At 51.4% G+C, this 9748-nt stretch overlaps 1 protein-coding gene across 1 annotated transcript; it reads left to right on the forward strand.

Moving 5' to 3' along the window:
* The first annotated feature begins 1739 nt into the window (after positions 1-1739).
* PLD6 (phospholipase D family member 6) lies at positions 1740-5250 on the forward strand. Its single transcript, XM_044304572.1, has 2 exons — positions 1740-2127; positions 4557-5250. Exons 1-2 carry the CDS (start codon positions 1740-1742, stop codon positions 4805-4807), a joined length of 639 nt encoding a protein of 212 aa, XP_044160507.1. The 3' UTR covers positions 4808-5250.
* The last annotated feature ends 4498 nt before the right edge of the window (positions 5251-9748 follow it).

A 9748-nucleotide genomic window follows, 5' to 3' on the forward strand; every position in this document is an offset into this window, starting at 1 on the left:
CGTATGGCATTCCTTTCCTTCTGCGCCCTGCCGTGTGCCCGTACAGCTGTTTACGACCACATATGGGGTGTTTCTGTATACTACAGAATCAGGGCCATAAACATTGAGTTTGGTTTGGCTGTTAACCCTTGCTTTGTAACTGGAAAAAAATTATTAAAATGGAAAATCTGCCAAAAAAGTGAAATTTTGAAATTGTATCCCTATTTTCCATAAATTCTTGTGGAACACCTAAAGGGTTAACAAAGTTTGTAAAATCAGTTTTGAATACCTTGAGGGGTGTAGTTTATAGAATGGGGTCATTTTTAGGTGGTTTCTATTATGTAAGACTCACAGAGTGACTTCAGACCTGAACGGGTCTCTAAAAATTGGGTTTTTGAAAATTTCTGAAAAATTTCAAGATTTGCTTCTAAACTTGTAACATCCCCAAAAAATTTAATATCATTCCCAAAATGATCCAAACATGAAGTAGACATATGGGGAATGTAAAGTAATAACTCTTTTTGGAGGTATTAGGGTACTTTCACACTTGCGTTGTTTGATTCCGGCAGGCAGTTCCGTTGCCTGAACTGACTGCCTGATCAGGCAAACTGTATGCAAACGGATGTCATTTTTTCTGACTGATCAGGCATTTTTCTGACTGATCAGGATCCTGATCAGTCAGAAAAATGCCTGATCAGTCAGAAAAATGCATTGCAATACCGGATCCGTTTTTCCGGTGTCATCAGGCAAAACGGATCAGTTTTTTTTTTTTTTTTCATTTTTAAAGGTCTGCGCATGCGCAGACCGGAAGGACGGATCCGGCATTCCGGTATTTTGAATGCCGGATCCGGCACTAATACATTCCTATGGAACAAAATGCCGGATCCGGCATTCAGGCAAGTCTTCAGTTTTTTTCACCGGAGATAAAACCGTAGCATGCTACGGTTTTCTCTTTTGCCTGGTCAGTCAAAACGACTGAACTGAAGACATCCTGATGCAAACTGAACGGATTACTCTCCATTCAGAATGCATGGGGATATGCCTGATCAGTTATTTTCCGGTATAGAGCCCCTGTGACGGAACTCTATGCCGGAAAAGAAAAACGCAAGTGTGAAAGTACCCTTACTATGTATTATAGAAGTAGAGAAATTGAAACTTTGAAATTTGCATTTGGGTTTCAGGGGCAGAGGGGACTGCTACTGCCTTAGGCCTCGTGCGGCCGTGCTGCACTGCAATGCACCAGCACTGACCGTGCGACCTCCGGCTGTGGACGCGGACCCATCCACGTGAGTGGGGTCTGCCCGACAAAATAGTAACGTACGCATTACTTTTTTGAGGTGCGGAGGCACTCCGTAGTGCTTCTGATCCGCACTATATCTTCCGGATTGCAAATCCGTGATCCGGTGCGCACACCGCCAGTGCCTGTATATTGCGGACCCACTGTTTGCAGGCTGCAATATGGGCATGGGCCTGTTACTGTCGTCTGCATGAGGCCTTACTCAAATTTTTCTCAGTTTATTTTTTCAAATAGGGATGGCACACGGACCCATATGTTGTCCACCCCAAAACAGTTTTTGAAGGGGAACATGTCACAAGGCCAGCCAAGATTACTTTGGCCTCTCAGTCTAACAGGTTTTCTTTACAGCACTGGCCGCCATTTTGCGCGCTCCCCTCAGGCAGCGCTAGGAGCCTCTTCCCGCGCTCCTCCCCTGAGGCAGCAGTTCCCTCCATTTCTCAGGCCCCGCCTCCTCGTTCCTGTCATGGTCTCCGCGGTGTCATGGAGTCTGCTCGGGCTGACCGCTGTGGCCGTGGCGCTGGAGGTTGTGTACCGCTTCTTGACGAGGAGGAGGCCGGTGAGAGAGGTCCTCTTCTTCCCGGCTCCTCTAGTCTGTACGGAGCCGCTGCTGAGCCCAGGGACCTGGTGCTCCTGCCCGTTACCTCACGACCTGGACGGCGCCCTGCCGCAGCTGATGAGGCGGCTCCTCGCGGCCCGGCGCTCTCTGGATCTCTGCGTCTTCACCTTCTCCAGCGCTCCGCTGGGCCGGGCTGTGCTGCTGCTCCATGGCCGGGGGGTCCGGGTGAGAGTCATCACCGACAGCGACTACATGGCGGCCTCTGGTTCTCAGATCGGCGCCCTGCGGAAGGCGGGTAAGATGGCGCTCAGTGACTGGGGGGAGAGTACATGGGGGGTGAGGGACGACTGGGGGGGAGAGGAATTACTGGAGGGAGAGTACATGGGGGGGGGGAGAGGAATTACTGGAGGGAGAGTACATGGGGGGGGGGGGGAAGAGGAATTACTGGAGGGAGAGTACATGGGGGGGGAGGAATTACTGGAGGGAGAGTACATGGGGGGTGAGGGACGACTGGGGGGGAGAGTACATGGGGGGGAGAGGAATTACTGGAGGGAGAGTACATGGGGGGGGGGTGAGGGACGACTGGGGGGAGAGGAATTACTGGAGGGAGAGTACATATGGGGGGTGGGGGAGAGTACATGGGGGGGGGGCGTGAGGGATTACTGGGGGAGAGTACATGGGGGGGGGCGGAGGGATTACTGGGGGAGAGTACATGGGGGGGGCGTGAGGGATTACTGGGGGAGAGTACATGGGGGGGGGCGTGAGGGATTACTGGGGGAGAGTACATGGGGGGGGGGCGTGAGGGATTACTGGGGGAGAGTACATGGGGGGGGCGTGAGGGATTACTGGGGGAGAGTACATGGGGGGGGGTGAGGGATTACTGGGGGAGAGTACATGGGGGGGCGTGAGGGATTACTGGGGGAGAGTACATGGGGGGGGGCGTGAGGGATTACTGGGGGAGAGTACATGGGGGGGGGCGTGAGGGATTACTGGGGGAGAGTACATGGGGGGGGGGCGTGAGGGATTACTGGGGGAGAGTACATGGGGGGGGGGCGTGAGGGATTACTGGGGGAGAGTACATGGGGGGGGGCGTGAGGGATTACTGGGGGAGAGTACATGGGGGGGGCGTGAGGGATTACTGGGGGAGAGTACATGGGGGGGGTGAGGGATTACTGGGGGAGAGTACATGGGGGGGGTGAGGGATTACTGGGGGAGAGTACATGGGGGGGGTGAGGGATTACTGGGGAGAGTACATGGGGGGGGGTGAGGGATTACTGGGGGAGAGTACATGGGGGGGGGTGAGGGATTACTGGGGGAGAGTACATGGGGGGGGGTGAGGGATTACTGGGGGAGAGTACATGGGGGGGGTGAGGGATTACTGGGGGAGAGTACATGGGGGGGGTGAGGGATTACTGGGGGAGAGTACATGGGGGGGGTGAGGGATTACTGGGGGAGAGTACATGGGGGGGGGTGAGGGATTACTGGGGGAGAGTACATGGGGGGGGGTTGAGGATTACTGGGGGAGAGTACATGGGGGGGGGGTGAGGGATTACTGGGGGAGAGTACATGGGGGGGGGTGAGGGATTACTGGGGGAGAGTACATGGGGGGGGTGAGGGATTACTGGGGGAGAGTACATGGGGGGGGTTGAGGGATTACTGGGGGAGAGTACATGGGGGGGGTGAGGGATTACTGGGGGAGAGTACATGGGGGGGGTGAGGGATTACTGGGGGAGAGTACATGGGGGGGGTGAGGGATTACTGGGGGAGAGTACATGGGGGGGGTGAGGGATTACTGGGGGAGAGTACATGGGGGGGGTGAGGGATTACTGGGGGAGAGTACATGGGGGGGGTGAGGGATTACTGGGGGAGAGTACATGGGGGGGGTGAGGGATTACTGGGGGAGAGTACATGGGGGGGGGTGAGGGATTACTGGGGGAGAGTACATGGGGGGGGGTGAGGGATTACTGGGGGAGAGTACATGGGGGGGGGTGAGGGATTACTGGGGGAGAGTACATGGGGGGGGTGAGGGATTACTGGGGGAGAGTACATGGGGGGGGTGAGGGATTACTGGGGGAGAGTACATGGGGGGGGTGAGGGATTACTGGGGGAGAGTACATGGGGGGGGTGAGGGATTACTGGGGGAGAGTACATGGGGGGGGTGAGGGATTACTGGGGGAGAGTACATGGGGGGGGTGAGGGATTACTGGGGGGAGAGTACATGGGGGGGTGAGGGATTACTGGGGGAGAGTACATGGGGGGGGTGAGGGATTACTGGGGGAGAGTACATGGGGGGGGGGTGAGGGATTACTGGGGGAGAGTACATTGGGGGGGGGGTGAGGGATTACTGGGGGAGAGTACATTGGGGGGGGGTGAGGGATTACTGGGGGAGAGTACATTGGGGGGGGGTGAGGGATTACTGGGGGAGAGTACATTGGGGGGGGGTGAGGGATTACTGGGGGAGAGTACATTGGGGGGGTGAGGGATTACTGGGGGGATAAAACTGGTGGTCTGGGATGACTGGCGAGGGGTGATAGTACGTGGAGGGGCTGTGACAAACTGGGGGCAGTAGTACGTGGAGGGGCTGTGACAAACTGGGGGCAGTAGTACGTGGGGGGGAATTGGTGCTGCACCTGCTTTGTCGATGGGCGTGACTCGATCCAATAGCTGCAGGTCACCAGCCCCGAGTGCATATAGGACTCATTTAACCGGAGCCTTATCTTGCAGGTGTGGAGGTCCGTCACAGTCAGTCCTCTGGCTTCATGCACCACAAATTTTCGGTAGTGGACAAGAGCATCGTCATAACTGGATCCATGAACTGGACTATGCAGGCCATCCAGACAAACAGAGAGAACCTCCTTATCACAGATGATGGCATCTGCGTCAGGGCTTACATGGAGGAGTTTGAACGTCTCTGGGAGGAGTATGACCCCGCCAGCTACAGTTTCTTTCCGGAAGAGGATGAGAAGGGACCCTGATGTCTCATTTGTGACCACCCTGCCACTGGACACACACAGCGATCAGTGGTGTTTTAAGAGGATCGCTTATTGTTTTAAGTTTTACTTCTTCAATTACTAAGAGCCGCCCGGTCCAGCAGAGAACCAGCAGCGTGGTATCTGTCACTGGAGGACATGGATGTAGATGGCCTTGCATGTAGCATAGATCAGGATGGAGGAAGCTGTTCGGTCCTTCACCCGTATGCAGTCCAGCTTTCTGTAGACCGTTCTCTAAGTACACACATTGATCTGCACAGGCCACGTCTGTAGCTGGGATAACACATAGTTACCTGGAGGGTGCATGGCGCGATACTACAGTAGGTACTATGTTTCTGAATGTTATTAAGAGTAGTCCTCTAGATGTCAATACACATTAAATGAACGATGGCCGAACCTGCCGATTTCCTTAAGAGTTGACTCTAGTAAGTTTCCCTGCAAATGTTGGATTTCAACATGTCTGATCCTTTCATAAAGCCTTATGCAGACGTCTGTAGAACACGGTCCGTGAGATACCGGTCTGGCATTGGTTGCTATGATGCCGTGCTCTCCTGCAATACCAGTCCAGTATCTCACGGACCGTGAGATACCGGTCTGGCATTGGTTGCTATGATGCCGTGCTCTCCTGCAATACCAGTCCAGTATCTCACGGACCGTGTTCCACGGACGTCTGCATGAGGCTTTAATGTGGGCGGTAGGCCGCTGCCTGGGGCGGACTGGGAAGTTAAAGTGGCCGTGCAAAAAAAATTGTGGCCTAAATGTTATAGGTGGGGCAACACAAGTAGATGGGGCCAATACAAGTTGGCAGGATCAGTAATACCATAGTTCAGCACAGAACCAAATACCACAGTGCATTGAGTTGTCACTATACCAACATTTTTATTCGGTTTCTATAACAAGAAAAAGTATTTCGGTACGCAAAAAATAATAATAATAAAAAAATTGCATCGCAAAGATGCTTGATATATTTTTTTATGTAAACTTGGGAAAGGGGTGACTTAATTTTTTTTATTTTGCTTAACTTTTAGCCTCCTTAGGGGGGGGCTAGAACCTGGGATCTTTTGATCCCTTATCCTATTCAGGTGAATGGAATTCTGACACGTTCCCTGCTAAGCTGTGCTCCCCAGGCCGTCATGGGAGCTGATCAGAGCCCCGCAGTTTCACTGCAGGAGCCTACCCTTAGGCCTCTTTCACACGGGCGTCATATTTTTGGCCAGGATAAGAGGCGGGTGCGTTTTTTTTTTTTCAGTGCGAGTGCAAAACATTGTAATGCGTTTTGCACTCGCGTGAGAAAAATCACGCATGTTTGGTACCCGAACTTCTTCACAGAAGTTCGGGCTTGGGATTGATGTTCTGAAGATTGTATTATTTTCCCTTATAACATGGTTATAAGGGAAAATAATAGCATTCTGAATACAGAATGCATAGTATAATAGTGCTGGAGGGGTTAAAAAATAAAAAAATTTACTCCCCTTCTCCTCTTGATCGCGTAGTTCCCGGTCTCTTCTTTACTAGTCGTGGGCTAAATGACCTGTGGTGACGTCAGATCACATGGTCCATCACCGTGGTGATGGAGCATGTGATCTGACGTCACCACAGGTCCTTTAGCCGACAGCTCATCATTAAAGAGGAGACCGGGAACTACGCGATCAAGAGGAGAAGGTGAGTTAATTTTTTTATTTTTTTTAACCCCTCCAGCACTATTATACTATGCATTCTGTATTCAGAATGCTATTATTTTCCCTTATAACCATGGTATAAGGGAAAATAATATAGTGAATAGACTGTCACCTAGAAGCCATGCGTGAAAATCGCATCCGCACTTGCTTGCGGATGCTTGCGATTTTCACGCAACCCCATTCATTTCTATGGGGCCTGCGTTACGTGAAAAACACAGAATATAGAACATGCTGCGATTTACGCAACGCATAAGTGATGCGTGAAAATCACTGCTCATGTGCACAGCCTCATAGAAATGAATGGGTCTGGATTCAGTGCGGGTGCAATTCGTTCAACTCACGCATCGCACCCGCGTGGAATACTCGCCCGTGTGAAAGGGGCCTTACAAATGCTGAGATCTCTGTTTAATGTGGCATCTGAGGGGTTGATTGACAGTCTTTTTTTTCCCCCTCATTGGCTAGGTGCCTGCTGTATTATGCGCCAGGCTGTTTTGGTGACCAATCAGAGGCCAATTTGAGGGGGGGGGGGGGGGGGGGTTAGCAGCCAAGATGGGAACGAGCCTCCCTAGCATCGCTGGTGACTCAAGGGAGGCTTGTCACTACCTGCTATTGGCTTGCCCAAAAACGCTGGATAAGAAGACCAAGTGCCTCACATTATACATGCACACAACACAAAGCACATGCCTGTAAAACTGCAGGAAACAACCTGCAGCAAGAACCTCAAGGATGATGAGTTAAAGGACCTTTCTCATCACCATGTGACCAGTAACATGTGGATGTTATTGGTCACATGGGGACGACATCTTCAAAGGTCCTTTAACTTATCAGCATTGAGGACCGCAGTGATTTCTCTCTCGCTCTCTCCACTGCCCTCATTCTCCCTGACACTCTCCCATCGGGCCATTAGTTGCAGTGGCTGGCCGTGTCGCAGTGAAAAGAGACGCTCTCCCTTCTCCATTGTGTGGCTGCTTATGAGAACACTGCCTGCTTTGTGCATGCCATGTTCTCTAGTAGGGACTGATTCAGCTTAGTATCGAAAAAATGCCAATCCCAGTATCATATGGAACCGGGTATCAAAGTATTGAGACTTTGATATCTGGTGCAACCCTAAGGGCTCTTTCACATGAGCGGATGCCCTGCGTGGAACCCGCTGCGTGAAAGAGTCTTTCTGTGACCTTTTTACTACAGAAATCAGTGAGATAAAGTTGTCACCGTGATATTGTAGTAAAAAGATCAGAGAGAGGCACGGAGCATTATCAATCATGTTAATGCTCCGTGTCTCTGCTGTCCAGAGCGGGGCTTGGCTCTGTTTCACGCAGTGGATTCCACGCATGGCATCTGCTCGTGTGAAAGAGCCCTAAGAGTGCAGCATATAAAGCCTCCCACAAGCTGTCCCTCTGTGGTGGCCTTCAATAGCTCCCTCGTTCTCTCTTCTTCGAATTGTCTCTAATATGGAGCAGGAGGTGAGGTGTGGGCTGTAGAGTCTATGGCCAGTCCGCCCCTCGCTGTTGCTTCTTTCTCTTCATTGAACACACATAACCCAGTCTGTTGTATGTGTCAAGGGTTGGAAGTAGCTGAGCGAATCAGTTCCAACAAATCATGTTAGTTCAAAATCTGCTCCGAATGCCTTGCTGGTCAAAAGACTCCTCCCTTCCCCTTGAGTAATAAGGCCGAACATTCCACCTGTCCCTATCAGTCTCGTGCCTGTGTCGCAGCACAGGTACCAATTGCACTTGTGCCACTGATGTCTCAGCACACTCAGACCGCACACCTCTGTCTGAAGCCACCAACGCCAATTCGGGTGTCCTGAGATGTCAGTGGTGGTGCATGCGCAGTCAGTATCTGCATTGCTAAAATAGCAGCAGCAGATCCTTTGCTTGTGCCAGTGCAACTTTGCAGGCGTGAGATGTTGGACCCTGCCAATCGGGGGAGTCTTGACCAGTGGGGCCAGACCCTTGGTGCTGATTGTGAATTAATTTCATTAACTTGCACCTTCTTTATACACTGGGAAAAGCCATTTTTGGTGAGGATGTATGGGACATTTCAGTGGGGCTTATAGACCGAAAATAATATACCATTAGTAAGGCTCTGCTCACATCATGTTAGAACCTCAAATTTAGCATATGCAACTACTCACAAAAAAGTTAGGGATATTTGGCTTGTGGGTGAAATATCAGGATGAACCCAAAATGCCCTATAACCTTTACAGGTGAACTTAAAGGGGGATTCCCATCTTAGACAATGGGGGCATATTGCTAGGATATGCTCCAATGTCTGATAGAAGCAGGTCCCACCTCTGGGACCAGCACCTACAAGGAGAATGGCGCAGAGAAAGTTTGTTGATGGCCCACTGCACATGCACAGCCGCCCTCCATTCATTTCTATGGAGCTGCTGAAAATAGCTGAGCGCTGGCTCGGTTATTTCTATTGGCCCCATAGAAATTAATGAGAGCGGTGGCCGCGCATGCGTGGTGCGCTCCCATTCACTTCAGTGGTAGAGGCGGGGAACTGTGCCTGGTAGTGGACGGACCCCGGGAAACGTGGGGTCCTCCAGCAACCACTCTCCCCAGCTCCGTTCTCCTTGTAGGTGCGGGTCCCAGAGGTGGGACCCAAACCTATCAGACAATGGGAGCATATCCTAGCGATATGCCCTTATTGTCTAAGATGGGATAACACCTTTAGGGTTCATTCACACGTCTGTAATTTGCGTACTCATTCACCTCAATTTGGCTGGAATGGATGCGAATCCGCATTTTCGGGATCTGCTTTTTCAGGATCCGCAATTCCGTTCCTGAAAAAAATAGAACATGTCCTATTCTTGTCCGCAATTGCGGACCAGAAAATACATTTTCTATTATAGTGTCTGATGCGCTGTCTGCAAATTGTGGCTCGCACGTTGCAGGTGTCCGTGATTTTTGCAGATCCGCAATACACTTACGGATGTGTGAATGGACCCTTAGGGCTGTTTCACACGAGCGAGTCCATTGCGGGAATTGCGCTCTGTGTGTGAGTGGGATCCTCTGCTCTGGACTTGCAGGAGCGCACAGCATTATCATGATTTATAATGCTATGTGCCCCTGCTTGACCTTATTTCTACAGAATCATACTGACAGCTTTATGTCACTGATTCTGTGGAAAAAAGGCCATGCAGAGACACATAGCATTATAAATCATGATAATGCCGTGTGCTCCTGCAAGTCCAGAGCGGAGGATCATACTCGTACACGGAGCGTGATTCCTGCAAAGG

This window comes from Bufo gargarizans, chromosome 8 (genome assembly GCF_014858855.1).
Source record: "Bufo gargarizans isolate SCDJY-AF-19 chromosome 8, ASM1485885v1, whole genome shotgun sequence".
In the NCBI taxonomy this organism is placed as follows: domain Eukaryota; kingdom Metazoa; phylum Chordata; class Amphibia; order Anura; family Bufonidae; genus Bufo; species Bufo gargarizans.

Bases quoted from the DNA above. Each gene is read 5' to 3' on its own strand.
- PLD6 (XM_044304572.1), top strand. From the start codon at position 1,740: ATGGTCTCCGCGGTGTCATGGAGTCTGCTCGGGCTGACCGCTGTGGCC. The intron at 2,128-4,556 runs GTAAGATGGCGC...CTTATCTTGCAG, and splicing joins CGGCGCCCTGCGGAAGGCGG to GTGTGGAGGTCCGTCACAGT.